The following is a 14140-nucleotide window of genomic DNA, read 5'->3' as shown; positions in this document are numbered from 1 at the left end:
TGCCTGTGGAGGGTCCACTGGTCCTGTGGCTTTGGCAGACCTCCTGCAGGCATGCCACTGAATCCACAGGACCTCCCACAGGCAGCCTGCCTGCCATGCTTGGGTTGGCAAAATACCTAGAGACGGCCCTGGTCATTTAGTTCAGCTCCTTGCTCGAAGCAGGACCAACTCCAACTAAATCATCTCAGCCAGGGCTTTGTCAAGCTGGCCCTTAACCTCTAAGGATGGAGAATCTACCACCTCCTTAGGTAACCCATTCCAGTGCTTCACCACCCTCCTAGTGGGATAGTGTTTCCTAATATCCAGCCTAGACTTTCTGCACTGCAGCTGGAGACCATTGGTCCTTGTTCTGTCATCTGCCACCACTGGGAATAGCTTTGCGCCATCTTCTTTGGAAACCTCCTTTCAGGTAGAGGAAGGGGGCTACCAAATCCCCCTCACTCTTTTCTTTTGCAGACTAAATAAGCCTAGTTCCCTCAGGCCCAGCTCATTAGTCATGTGCCCCCTAATCATTTTTATTGCCTTCTGCTGGGCTCTCCAATTTGGCCACATCCTTTCCGTAAGTTGCCCCCCTAAACAGGACACTGGATGCAATACTCCAGATGTGGCTGCACCAGTGCTGAGAAGGGAACCACCACTTCTCTTGATTTGCTGGCAATACTCCTACTAATGCAGCCCAATATGCTGTTAACCTTCTTGCCAAGAAGGTTAACAGCATTGATTCATATGCAGCTTCTCATCCACTGTAACCCCCAGGAGAGGCAGTAGAAAAATGGCTAGATCAGATCTTTGCTAGGGAAAAAGTATCTGGCCTCCCACTTCCACTGTGGAAGGGCTGAAAACTGCTCACCATCACTTCCTTGCTAGTCAATAGAGCAGGTCAACTTACATGAAGTTGCGGTCCCGGGTGATGGAGCCATCTGGCCCAGTCTGGATGTCAATGCCAGAGATCAGCTGGTTCTCATAGATCAGTTTGTCATGGATCACCTGGTAGAGTTGAGACATGGGATGGGTTAGTCCCCCAAGACCCTGAGCAGAGCACTCACCCTTCCAGTGAGTGTGTCCTCACCTGGACTGTGGTGCCACACTGCATGACAGGGAATCGGAAGACCACAAAAGCCTCTGTCATTCTGATGGGATCACATCCCGTTTGGGCATAGGCTAGCCGGACACTGTCCAGGATGATGGGGTGATCAGACATGTCCCTGGAGACCACCAGAATGAAGTGACCATCCACAAGGCACTGAACAGTGACTGCAACACAAAGGAGCAGGAATAAGTATAGATGTTCCTGGTATAGAGTTGGGCAAGAGGTCCATGCCACACTAAACTAATAAATAATAAAAAAAGAGATTGGAGAGTGTTTGGAGAAGAGTCATGAGAAATATTAGAGAACATGCCTTATAGTGACCAAATTCTGTCTCTAGACTATAAGAAAGTTAAGGGGTGACTTGATTACAGTCTAAGGAGCTACACAGGGAACAAATATTTAACTAAGGAGTAGTTTTGACAGTCAGAGTAATTAACCATTGGAATGGTTTGCCCAGGGTAAGTAATGGAAGATTCAAGACTGGATGTTTGCTAACAGATCTGCTCTAGGAATTTTCAGGGAAGTGCTATAGCTTGTATTATGCAGGAAGTCAGACTATTGATTAGTGATCCTTTCTGGCTTTGGAATCTATCCAATGAAACTCCATGTGGGTAACTGGGTTTGACACAGCATAGTTGCAGCTCATGTTGTGCAGGAATCAGACAAGCCAGAGTTATCCAGTCTGATGGTGGAGCACCAGGCTGTACTGTCTGATGTTTCTGCCACCACACATTTGGTGTTTGCTCTCAAGATCTGCCAGGCATTGGCTAACGGAGGAGAGAGAGACTGTCATGTAGGAAGGAATCCCTTTGCACACAACTGGTGCCAACTGCAGCCCAGAGTAAGAGATACAAAAGTTGGATCCAAGTCTAGTTTAGCATGCTAGTAGGTGGTGACCCAGCTCATCTGAGAAGGATGGTGTCTCACCAAGCTTCCCAGGATACAAATGGCAAAGGGCTCCATAAGCTGACATGAAGGCAGGTCTTGTACCTGTGTTGCCATAGTAGCAGGGGGTAGTAAGGTCAGTCTCAACATAACAGCATCCAGCCTGGATGCAAGCAGCTTGGCCTGGGGTGTCTGAACAGGGGATCTTCCCAGCCACCACGCGGCACTGCTCCTGTGTGAGATGGGCACCTAGAACATCAAGCTGTGGATTAAGAAGAGCTGGAGATCCTCTGAAGGGATCACAAGAGACCCTTCCCCAGAGTCTTTTGAAAGTCTGTAGCAACCTCTGGACAATTGGTTGACCTCAACACCAGTCCAACCCTTCTCCCCAAAGGGCTGGAAGAGCTCCCACAGTGGTCTTCCATCCAAGCTCACCCTACCCCCCGCCCCAAGCCACATACCACCTCAAGCAGCATTGTGCTCAGAGCCCCACCCCAGGCCTCCAGATGTTACATGTTGCCCTTCTTTGCATTAAGCCTGATACCAGTCTTAAAATGGAACATGGAAATTCAGGCTCCTGATCTGCTGCTGTGTCAGAGGAGAGGCCCCCCCACCCCACATCCCCCTCACAGCCAGTGTTGTCATCAACTCCAATTTATCAGTTAGCGGTTCAGGAATGGGTTTTTCTATCCCTCATGAAATGGTGAGCAGACGCCTACTCTATTAAAAGAGGAAAAATTCATAAAGTCACCATCTCCCATTGCTGCTAATGGGGCAGAAGCTAGCAGGATGGCCACCATTTCCCCAGAGCCTGTCAGAGGAAGTGCCTCTCATAAACATGGCTGCTAATTTCCACTTTCTTCAAAGAGACCAAAGCTGTACCTACAGGGAAAGTGGCTGCCACTCTGGTTTAGGGGAGGGCTAGACAGGACACTATTAGTGCAGAGGGACTGTGAGCTGTTGAGAGCCTGTGCGAGATGCATGAGGAGAAGAGGGGAGCAGGAGACTAACTGCAAGTGGATGTGGGGGTGAGATATGAAGGGATACTACATCAGATCCCAAACCCTGGGATACTGGAGGAACAGGGAGACCTCTCTAAGCAGCCAATAGCAAGGACACATTGGGGCAAAATCCAGTCACGTGCACCAAAGAAACTCAGACTTTGGAAGCAAGTGCCTTCCCATTAAAGCTTTGAAAAACCAGAAGTCAGATAGCCACCCCTCCTCCCCCCAGTTTATTTGGGGGAACTCTATTTCCAATTTAGTTTCATTTTTGAGTATGGATTACAACACTGTCAACCCCAGCTCTAAGATGGCAGACAAGCAAGAGACAAGGTGCAGCTCCCCTGAAGAAGGCTAACACAGGAGTCAGAAGTGGAGCAGGAAACCTTCCATTAGAGGGGACCCACACACCTATGCGGCCCGGCTGCGGCTGGGGCACCGGGCGCACCAGGCCCGGCTGCGGCTGGGGCACCGGGCGCACGGTCTCCTCTGGGGTTAAGTCATGTTCAGTGGGCTTGGGGCAGGTCATGTTCACGTCATGGGTGGCAGCGATGGCCCTCGTGCTCAGTAGTTCCTCCACTCGGACCTTCAGGAGGCTACGGCCATCCTGCAATGAAAGCAGAACAATTAGTAAGATTGTGGTGCAATGGAGTGTCCATGGCTGCTCAGCCCAGACCCCCCTGCACAGGCTAGGGTTGCCAGTTTTGGTTGGATGTAACCTGGAGGTTGTGTCACATGACTGTCTAATTAAAGATTCATTGTTAATTCCTGGAGACTCTAGGACAATCCTGGAGAGTTGTCAAGCTTAGCACAGCTGTGTGACAGTAGGTAGGAAAATCTACAGCACTGCAGCAGCCTGGGTACACTAGCTGGATCTCATCAATAACGGGACAGTCAAGCATCCTACACAGGAGGCCAAGAACCTCTTCACATTGATACATTGGGATTTAGAGGCAGGAGTTCAATGTAGCAGCAGGGATGAGGAAACACTGGAGCCTCTTGTGCCAACTCACTCACCTGCCTCAGCACATGGCAGCCGTTGTAGCCAGCTGAGAAGATTACCTCCCCTTTCTCACCAGATGAGATCCAGTGGTAGCAGATGGAGCAGTTTGTAACTTCAAAGGGAGTCCCAAACTCATCTGTTGAGAGAGTCACACAGACAAGCCTTCACCCAGGGCCCGTTTTAGGCCTATTCCACCAATTCCCCCAAATTGGGCCCCGCACCTAAGAGGGCCCCACGCCCAGTGAGAATCCCTTCCCTGGCTAGAGGCACCTTTTTAATTTTTACTTACCTGGCAGCGCTCTAGGTCTTCAGCGGCACTTTGGCGGTGGGTCCTTCAATGCCACTGAAGGCCTGGAGTGAGTGGACGATCCGCCACCGAAGTGCCGCCAAAGACTTGGAGCACCACCTGATGAGTACAAGCCCCATGTGTTTTTTTTAGTCATCCCTGCTGGGGCCCCATCAAAACTGTTCGAATTGGGCCTCGCACCTCCTAAAGCCAACCCTGCCTTCACCCATGGTTAAGGGTAAGTTAAGACAGACACTCTAGTTCAGAGACATAGGAAAGCTAATGGGGGTTGTACTGTATGATTGGAGAGTTGCTAACATAGTTCCTATTTTTAAGAAAGGGGAAAAAAGTGACCTGAGTAACTATAGGCCTGTTAGTTTGACATCTGTAGTATGCAAGGTCTTGGAAAAAATTTTGAAGGAGAAAGTAGTTAAGGACATCGAGGTCAATGGTAATTTGAACAAAATACAAACATGGTTTTACAAGAGGTAGATTGTGCCAAACCAACCTAATCTCCTTCTTTGAGAAGGCAACAGATTTTTTAGACAAAGGAAATCCAGTGGATCTAATTTTCCTCAATCTCAGTAAGGCATTGATACAGTTCCACACGGGGAATTAGCTGAATTGGAAAAGATGGGGCTTAATATGAAAATTGAAAGGTGGATAAGGAACTGGTTAAAGGGGAGATTACAACAGGTCATACTGAAAAGTGACCTGTCAGGCTGGAAGGGGGTTACTAGTAGAGTTCCTCGGGGATCAGTTTTGGAACCAATCTTTTTATTATTGATGTTGGCCAAAAAGTGGGAATGTGCTAATAAAGTTTGCGGATGACACAAAGCTGGGAGGTATTGCTAACACAGAGAAGGCCCAGGATATCATACAGGAAGATCTGGATGACCTTGTAAACTGGAGTAATAGTAATAGGATGAAATTTAATAGTGAAAAGTGCGAGGTCGTGCATTTAGGGAGTAATAAGAATTTTGGTTATAAATTGGGGACACTTCCAACTGACATAACAGAAGAGAAGGACCTTGAAGTATTGGTTGATCACAGGATGACTATGAGCAGCCAATGTGATATGGCCATGAAAAAAGCTAATGCAGTTTTAGGATGCATCAGGCGAGGTATTTCCAGCAAAGATAAGGAGGTGTTAGTACCATTATACAAGGCAGTGGTGAGACCTCATCTGGAATACTGTGTGCAGTTCTGGTCTCCCATGTTTAGGAAGAATGAATTCAAACTGGAACAGGTACAGAGAAGGGCTACTAAGATGATCCAAGGAATGGAAAACCTGTCTTATGAAAGGAGACTGAAAGAGCTTGAATTCTTTAGCCTAACCAAAAGAAAGTTGAGGGGGGATATGACTGCTCTTTATAAATATATCAGAGGGATAAATATTAGGGAGGGAGAGGAATTATTTAAGCTTAGTACCGATGCGGACACAAGAACAAATGGATATAAACTGGACACTAGGAAGTTTAGACTTGAAATTAGATGAAGGTTTCTAACCATTAGAGGAATGAAATTCTGGAACAGCATTCCAAGGGGATTAGTGGGGGAAAAAACATATCAAGTTTAGTCTTGAAGCCAGATAAGTTTATGGAGGGGATAGCCTACTTTTGGCAGTTAATTGATCTTTGATTATTAGCAGGTAAATATGCCCAATGGTCTGTGATGGGATCTGAATTACTACAGAGAATTGTTTCCTGGGTGCTGGCTGGTGAGTCTTGCCCACATGCTCAGGGTTTAACTGATTGCTATATTTGGGGTCAGGGAGGAATTTTCCCTCAAGAGCAGAGGCCCTGGAGGTTTCTCGCCTTCCTCTGCAGTGAGGGGCACGGGTCACTCGCTGGAGGATTCTCTGCAACTTGAGGTCTTTAAACCATGATTTGAGGACCTCAATAACTCAGACATAGGTTAGGGGTTTGTTACAGGAGTGAGTGGGTGAGATTCTGTGGCCTGCATTGTGCAGGAGGTCAGACTAGATGATCCTAATGGTCCCTTCTGACCTTAAAGTCTATGAGTAATGTATGAAGCAGGGACTAGGTCTTGTTCCATCAATAGTATCTTTGGGTAGCTGGATTTAGATTACCAGCCATCCCCAAATTCAAATTGGTCTTTATTTGCCAAGTTTCTCCTAAACCCACCAAGGAGAGTGGAATGGCCCCAAATCCTGGGAGTACAAGGGCTGTCTTGCAGCAATGTACAGCAACAGCAATATTAGTATCTATTGTATAGTCAGGTGGGAGTCCTAGAGCAGAGAAGTTTCAGGGGGCCCAAGCCAGAGCCTGGGAGGCCTTCCTGCATTATTACCCCCCCTAGTCAGGCCCTTATCTTACAGTCAGAAGAGGGAGTACTGAAGTCAGCCAGAAAACACCTCCTAGGGTGGAGGACAGCAACTAAGCTAGAAAGAGTTGTAGTAAACACTGAAAAATTAGATCCACAATTAAGAGAGGAAGGTAGTCCACATGCAAGGATAGAGTTACCCATGGGAGACAGGGAAGTTATCAATAGCCTCTAAGAAACCCTCCAGCATGTTTGTTTAAAAGGGAACCTGAACATAGATGGAGGTACCCTTAACTGCTTATTAAGCAAGCCCCACAGCTACTTACCCACAACTTTAAAGCGGATGGTGCGGCCTTGCCTAGGAAAGACCAGCAGCTGCATCCCATAGTCTCCACAGTCATACTCATATCCACGTGGCAAGACAGAAAAACTGACCCTGCGGAAGTCCCCCTGCCCAAGGGCTGACCACAGGGACCAGAGCAGCACTAAGCCCACAAAATACCTCCAGCCCAGCCCCATGGCTGAAGGTGTTACAGAAGAAGCCCTGCCCAACAGTCACTTCTCATAACTAGGGAAGCTGTGGGACTGGGGTTTTGTAGGGTGACTGGACGGGTGGGACGTGCTTGTGAACCAAGTGAGCAGAAAGCCAGCACCTGGGGAGCTGTCTGCTGCTGTTGAGGGGCCGGGTAAAAAGTGCAAAGCTCAGGATGAAAGGAAAATGTAACCATTGAATCCCCCAGCCAAAAACAAATAAACAAAACCCCCACACAGAGAATCCTACTGTTACTCTGGCTTTTGGGATGTCCCCTCTCTGTCCCCCTGTCTTGCCCTGTCTTTCTCTCCTTCTACTTGCCTTTCACTCTCCCCCTTTACTTCTCTCAGACTGTGGGGTGTCAATGGGAGGGAAGGGGAACTCCTTCCAAGATTCACTGTCTTCCCAGTGGGTGAGAAGGAGCTAGAAGAAACTGCTATTGAGAGGGAATAATTGGAGTCCTGCCCAAGGTTGGCCTAGCACCCACCACTTCCAGTCCTGATCTATCCTGACCTGTGACCTCCCTTGTATCACCATAACAGTCATTCCTGACCTGTGACCAATTCTGCAGTACATACAGGAATGGTGCAGCACACTAGCCCCAGCTTTTGGGGGTAGGTAGGTCTGGGTGGATCCAGGGCTGTGGGTCACAGAATCACAGAATCATAGAAGATTAGGATTGGAAGAGACCTCAGGAGGTATGCAGTCCAACCCCCTGCTCAAAGCAGGACCAACCCCAACTAAATCATCCCAGCCAGGGCTTTGCCTTTATGGTCTGAATTTGAATATCAGAGGGGTAGCTGTGTTAGTCTAGATCTGTAAAAAGTGACAAAGAGTCCTGTAGCACCTTATAGACTAACAGACGTATTGGAGCATAAGCTTTCATGGGTGAATACCCACTTTGTCACATGCATCTGATGAAGTGGATATTCACCCACAAAAGCTTATTCTCCAATACATCTGTTAGTCTATAAGGTGCCCCAGGACTCTGAATTTGAATGTGACTCTGCCACAGAGTTTCTGTGCCCTTGGGCAAGTCACTTGACTGTTATTATTTGTGTTACAGCAGCACTCAGAGGCTCCAATCGAGATCAAGGCCCCAGTTTGCTGGGTGCTGAACATACATGCAGTAAGAAGCAGTTCCTGCCCCAAAGACATTGTGGTCAAAGGGCCAGATTCTGCATCCCATCCTCATGTTGATTTAAATGGGACTGTTCCCAGAGCAACTTACTGCTCAGCATAAGTGCTCTGGGAATGTTTGCTCTGCAAATGTTTTTTTTTTTCCCCTGTAGAAACTTTTGACTATTTGGTGAAAAGTCAAAACCCCCCAAATTTTCAGACTAAAACTGAAAAAATGTTGGCTGAAATACAAACATTTCTGGCCTCTAATTTTCAGCTGAAAACATTTTGATTGGGAAATGCTGTCATGGTGTCTCGTGGGAGGTGTAATTCAGGTGCCTCATGCTCCCATTCTCCTCTCTGGGCTGTGCTGTCTAGAAGAACTACATTTCCTGTGGTACACCACAGTCTTCTCTCTGGCTGAGGTACTCATTGCACCATGGGAGACTGGGATCCGGGGACCTATTGGAGCCAACTGGCAGAGGGCACAGGGGTGTAAAGGGTTACAGAGATCACTGGGTTTTGAGTCCACCAAAAGGTGTCATGGAAGGTTTTTCCTGAAAGCCTCCATTGGTCCTCATATTCATTGCAAAATGTATGAATGGATAATGTGTAAGAAGATATGAACATATACTGAAAATTATGTTCTTCAGGTCTGTGACTTGGGACTGGTCACCAGAAGGTGATAAAAAGTTTCTTTCAGACAAGAGTTGGCGGATGTGATTGCAAAGCCATTGGCCATTATCTTTGAAAACTCGTGGCAAACTGGGGAGGTCCCAGGTGACTGGAAAAAGGCTACTGTAGTGCCCATCTTTAAAAAAGGGAAGAAGGAGGATCTGGGGAACTGCAGGCCAGTCAGTGTCACTTCAGATCCTGGAAAAATCATGAAGCAGGTCCTCAAGGAATCAATTCTGAAGCACTTAGAGGAGAGGAAAGTGATCAGGAACAGTCAGCATGGATTCACCAAGGGCAAGTCATGCCTGACTAACTAATTGGCCTTCTATGAGGAGATAACTGGGTCTGTGGATGAGGGGAAAACAGTGGATGTGTTATTCCTTGACTTTAGCAAAGCTTTTGATACGGTCTTCCCACAGTATTCTTGCCAGCAAGTTAAAGAAGTATGGACTGGAATGATTGGACTTAAGGTGGACAGAAAGCTGGCTAGATCGCGGGCTCAATGGCGTAGTTGATCAACGGCTCCATGTCTAGTTGGCAGCTGTTTTCAAGTGGAGTGCCCAAGGTTGGTCCTGGGCTGTTTTTGTTCAATATTCTTCATTAATGATCTGGAGGATGGCGTGGGACTGCACTCTCAGCAAGTTTGCAGATGACACTAAACTTGGAGGAGTGGTAGATACGCTGGAGGGTAGGAATAGGATACAGAGGGACCTAGATAAATTAGAGGACTGGGCCAAAAGAAACCTGATGAGTCAACAAGGACAAGTGCAGAGTCCTACACTTTAGGACGGAAAGAATCTCATGCACTACTACAGACTAGGGACGAATGGCTAGGAAGCATTTCTGCAGAAAAGGACCTAGGGGTTTACAGTGGACAAGAAGCTGGATATGAGTCAACAGTGTGCCCTCGTGCCAAGAAGGCTAATGGCATTTGGGGCTGTATAAGTAGTGGATTGCCGCAGATCGAGGGATGTGATTCATTCCCCTCTATTTTGACATTGGTGAGGCCTTCATCTGGAGTACTGTGTCCAGTTTTGGCCCACACTACAAGAGGATGTGGAAAATTGGAAAGAGTCCAGCAGAGGGCAAGAAAATGATTAGGGACTGGAGCACAATGACTCTGAGGAGAGGCTGAGGGAACTGGATTGTTTGTCTGCAGAAGAGAAGAATGAGGGGGGATTTGATAGCTGCTTTCAACTACCTGAAAGGAGGTTCCAAAGAGGATGGATTTAGACTGTCTCAGTGGTACCTGATGACAGAACAAGGATTAATAGTCTCAAGTTGCAGTGGGGGAGGTTTAGGTTGGATATTAGGAAAAACTTTTTCACTCAGAGAGTGGTGAAGCACTGGAATGGGTTCCCTAGGGAGTTGGTGGAATCTCCTTCCTTAGAGGTTTTTATGGTCAGGCTTGACAAAACCCTGGCTGAGATGATTTAGTTGGGAATTGGTCCTGCTTTGAGCAGGGGGTTGGACTAGATGACCTCCTGAGGTCCCTTCCAACCCTGATATTCTATGAGTCTATGCTTATCTATCAGTCTGACCACATGTAAATTAAAATCACAGTGGATGCTCAGCTACAGTCTAAGCCGAATACTAGTGAAGGGAGTATGATATCTTCAAGAAAGGGAATTTACAGGAAGAAATAAACAAGCAGGAGGCTATCCTGTCTGCAAATGAAGACAATGACTCATTGGTACTATATATGGGGGTGCAGCGAGACACCCAGTTATCTTTCACAAGGGGACAAGCTGCCAGCTGGCTTGTGTTATGAACGGAGGATCCCAGCTGTCTGATGGTGGGAGACAAACTTTGGCTGCACTAATCTGTATGAGACAGAGGAATGTCTTGTCAGTTAAGTTGAGGCTCTAGACAGCATGCTATGATTTTGTTTTATATGAAAGATGTGGTGGGTCAGGCACATGACTCTGGCTCCAGTACCACTGAAATGAGGGGTTAGGGTTAAAGCAGCAGGGGAGTAGGGTGAGAGGATCAGACTGGTGGGGGAACAGCAGGCCACTGTTTTTGTAACCATTGGTTTCCATTAATTCTACTTGTTTCATCATGAATTTCTGATCTTTGTTAACTAAATTTCTTCTTGTTTTGACTATAAACATATCCAAGTGGTGTGTGTTAAGCAGAGCAGTGAGCAGAGGTGGAACTGGTAGGCTGGGGTGTATTTCTTTGGGACTCCCAGCTCTGAATTCTGTGAGCATCCAATGGAGCTGGGGCTGGATGCTCAGAGGTTGGAGTGTGCCTGTTAATCTGTACAGAGAGAAGGGGACCTGCAGAGGCCTGAAAGGCAGTGCTCATTTTGCCGGAAGCTGTTGACATTGGGGAGCTAACCTACTGCAGGTACAGATGGGGCTGGCTCATGTTAAAGGCAGGTAGTATCAAAGTCTTTCACAACCCTAGGTACCCCAGCAAGCATCACAGAGGCACAGCATCGTACAATGTAGTCTGGCTGGAGAAGAGGAAGTGCCCAGAAAGGCTGGGGGCTTTTTTTTTTTTAATTTGTAGTAAGCAAACAGCAAGAAGGAAATAAAGAAAACTATCTAGCAGAGATCTAGTGCACTAGTTAAGTGCTACTTGAATAGTCATTTTGCCATGTGTGTCCGGTCACACATGGCAAAATGACTATTACAGTGACAAGTGTTATTTTTCTCTCTACTGCCCACAGAGGAAGGTTGGGCTGGGATCTGCATCCAATTTCTGGCACTGCAACCAATTTCCAGTGTGATCTTGGATGAGTCATTTAGTCTGATGATGATGAAATCACAGGTCAGAGACCACGGACATCCTCGACAGCCTCTGATAGGCATGGGACCGCTTCAGTACCTCAGCTGATGATTAAGGTCTTTATATAAATCCACAGCTGGCTTCCCACATTACATGCAACCATCAAGCTTCCCTTATCTCCAGAGCCGGTGCAAGGATGTTTCGCATCCTAGGCAAAACTTCCACTTTGCGCCCTCCCCTGTCCCCACGGCAGCTCCCCCCTGGGCTGGGGAGCCATGCAGCAGCTGCCCGCCCCAGCTCACCCTGCTCCACCTCCTCCCCGAGCACGCCATGGCTGCTTCACTTCTCCCGCCTCCCAGGCTTGTGGCACCAATCAGCTTAGGCGCTGCAAGCCTGAGAGGAGGGAGAAGTGAAGCATCCATGGCACGCTTGGGGAGGAGGTGGAGCAGGGGCAGGGAGTTCCCCTGCATGCCACCCACCCCTTACTTGCTGCAGGCAGCCCTGTGCCCCTCTGCCCCAGCTCCCTCCGCCTAAATGCCAGTGGCGACTGAGGCGGCCGAAGATCTGGCCGCCTCTGAAGAAAATGCTGCCCCCCAAATCCTAGCACCCTAGGTGACTGCCTAGGTCACCTAATAGGTTGCACTGGCCCTGCCTATCTCCCATTCTATCCACCTCTCTTCGCAGTGGATAGAGCTCATTTTCTTAGGGGAAGGGGGATGAAACACCCCCTGGCTCTGGGAGGTTGGGGCTCGGGAAGGGTCTCCCCCCCTCATCCCCCAAGAGATCTCAGCTGCACTGATTCCCTGAGTGCCTGCCTGACAGTAAATAGGCTGCTGCACAGCTTACAGGGAACTTAGGTCAGGACCCCCAATCTGAGAAATGGTGGTCTTCCCCATGAAATTGCATAGTATAAGGTAAAAACAAAAGACCAGATTTCATGGTCCAGGATGCATTTTTCCATGGCTGTGGCTTTGGTAGGACCTTAGTAATAAGGCCACTTCCTTGTGCCCTTTTGGTAAGAGGACTGCACAGCAGAAACGGCTGTGCCTACCAGTGGGTTATTTGTTCAGTGATTAGGAGATAACAGGTAGGTCTGAACTTGCTTTAGTTGGTCCAGTCATGTTACCCAGAATCTCTCAACCCAAAGCTTGGAGTAATCGTACTCTTTGAAAGGAAGAAGTCAAAGGGGGGACACAACACATCTGTCTGATTAAAGATTGTTTTGATGAAAGCAATCTGGCTTTGTGCCAAACTTATTTTGAGGTCAAGGACTTTATGCTAAAGGATTAGAACACCGCAAAACAAGAGTTACCCATGGTCCGGAGGGAGGGCCTCAAGTGGCCAGCTATCCACCCATCACTGGGAATTCCAAGAGATGTCCAGAAGGTTAAATCCAGAATTCATCAGACCCGTCTAGCACCTTTATATTAGTAACTGCTACAATTACATCAACATGTCAAGGAGAGAAAACACATTGAGCAAGATTTTTAATCTGTTACAGCTGCAGGACTATTCCTGCACTACAATCTAAAGATTAGCTTGACTTCCTGTTTTAAAAAAACCACAAACAACCTGAGGCAGATGTAAGCTATTTTGAAATTGCTGACCAAGGAAGGCAGCAGGGTCATGCTCACATCTCATGGTCAACCCCTTCCTGACTAGTTATGCTAAGGCTGCTACAAAGGCTGTCAGCTGCTTTTGGCAATGGACATAATACATTCTAATACTAGCAGTAGCCTAGGCATTTTGCTGGGTTGTCAAAATCTCCCCTTATAGTGACACTTAGCCACTAGAGCTGTGTTGGTGGTGTAGGCACTGGAATACCACTCTGTCACAGGATCTCCCAACCCAGCAGTGTATGTGAAACCCCTAGGCTCTCAGTTCTAGAGAAAAAATTAGAGTGTCAGCTCTAGGCTGCTGCACACCTAGAGTCTACTGCCCTGCATTTGTGACCTCTGCTTTGGAGACTCTGAATGCTTGTGCCAGCTGGATACATCATCTACCTTCAGCCTCCACTCTCAGAGGACAAGTCTTGTGGGTAGATGCCTCAGTCCTGGCATATTATGTAGAGGTTGTCGGGGGGGGGCGGGGGGGAGGGGTAGTAATGGAATTCTCCTAGGGAGCTCCTCTATTTTGGCCCTTAGAAGAAGTGCTCCCCTCAACACTGCCTCACGGATGCTTGAAGGAGACACATGCAACAGGGTGTTGCAATGCAGGAGAAACCTGTGCTGAACATAGATTTACCATAGTTGCAGTTATGCAAGGCTTGCTTCTTGCTCTCCTTAGCAAGTTGAGCTATGGGAACTTGTGCTGGTTGAGGCAGCCTCGATGCAGTTAATATTTGCTTGGAGGGACTGGTGCATGCATGAAGTCTAAGGTACAAGGGCCCCATAAGCTCACATAGAAGGCTACACCTGGGGCAGTGGGGGAAGGATACCACCTTTGGTTTACAGAAAGTAAGATAATCTAACTGCTGTTTCTGAGTACTGCATGCCATGGCCCACCCCAAGAGAATGGGGACCACAAG

General features: G+C 47.8%; 1 protein-coding gene across 1 annotated transcript in view; it reads right to left on the bottom strand.

The window, feature by feature from the left end:
- The window catches only part of LOC116830864 (zona pellucida sperm-binding protein 1-like), a 41825-nt gene extending 34755 nt beyond the window's left edge, over positions 1 to 7070 (bottom strand). Inside the window, exons 1-7 of the mRNA XM_075065822.1 lie at positions 6878 to 7070; positions 3994 to 4115; positions 3386 to 3583; positions 2081 to 2237; positions 1070 to 1254; positions 890 to 987; positions 523 to 572 (exon numbers count right to left, since the gene is read on the bottom strand). Coding sequence (XP_074921923.1) covers positions 523 to 572; positions 890 to 987; positions 1070 to 1254; positions 2081 to 2237; positions 3386 to 3583; positions 3994 to 4115; positions 6878 to 7070 — 1003 coding nt within the window. The remainder of the gene's footprint in view (positions 1 to 522; positions 573 to 889; positions 988 to 1069; positions 1255 to 2080; positions 2238 to 3385; positions 3584 to 3993; positions 4116 to 6877) is intronic.
- Positions 7071 to 14140: the final 7070 nt, after the last annotated feature.

The sequence above is a fragment of the Chelonoidis abingdonii genome, chromosome 4, assembly GCF_003597395.2.
Source record: "Chelonoidis abingdonii isolate Lonesome George chromosome 4, CheloAbing_2.0, whole genome shotgun sequence".
Taxonomy (NCBI): Eukaryota; Metazoa; Chordata; order Testudines; family Testudinidae; genus Chelonoidis; species Chelonoidis abingdonii.
This window is presented reverse-complemented; position numbering and strand designations above follow the sequence as displayed.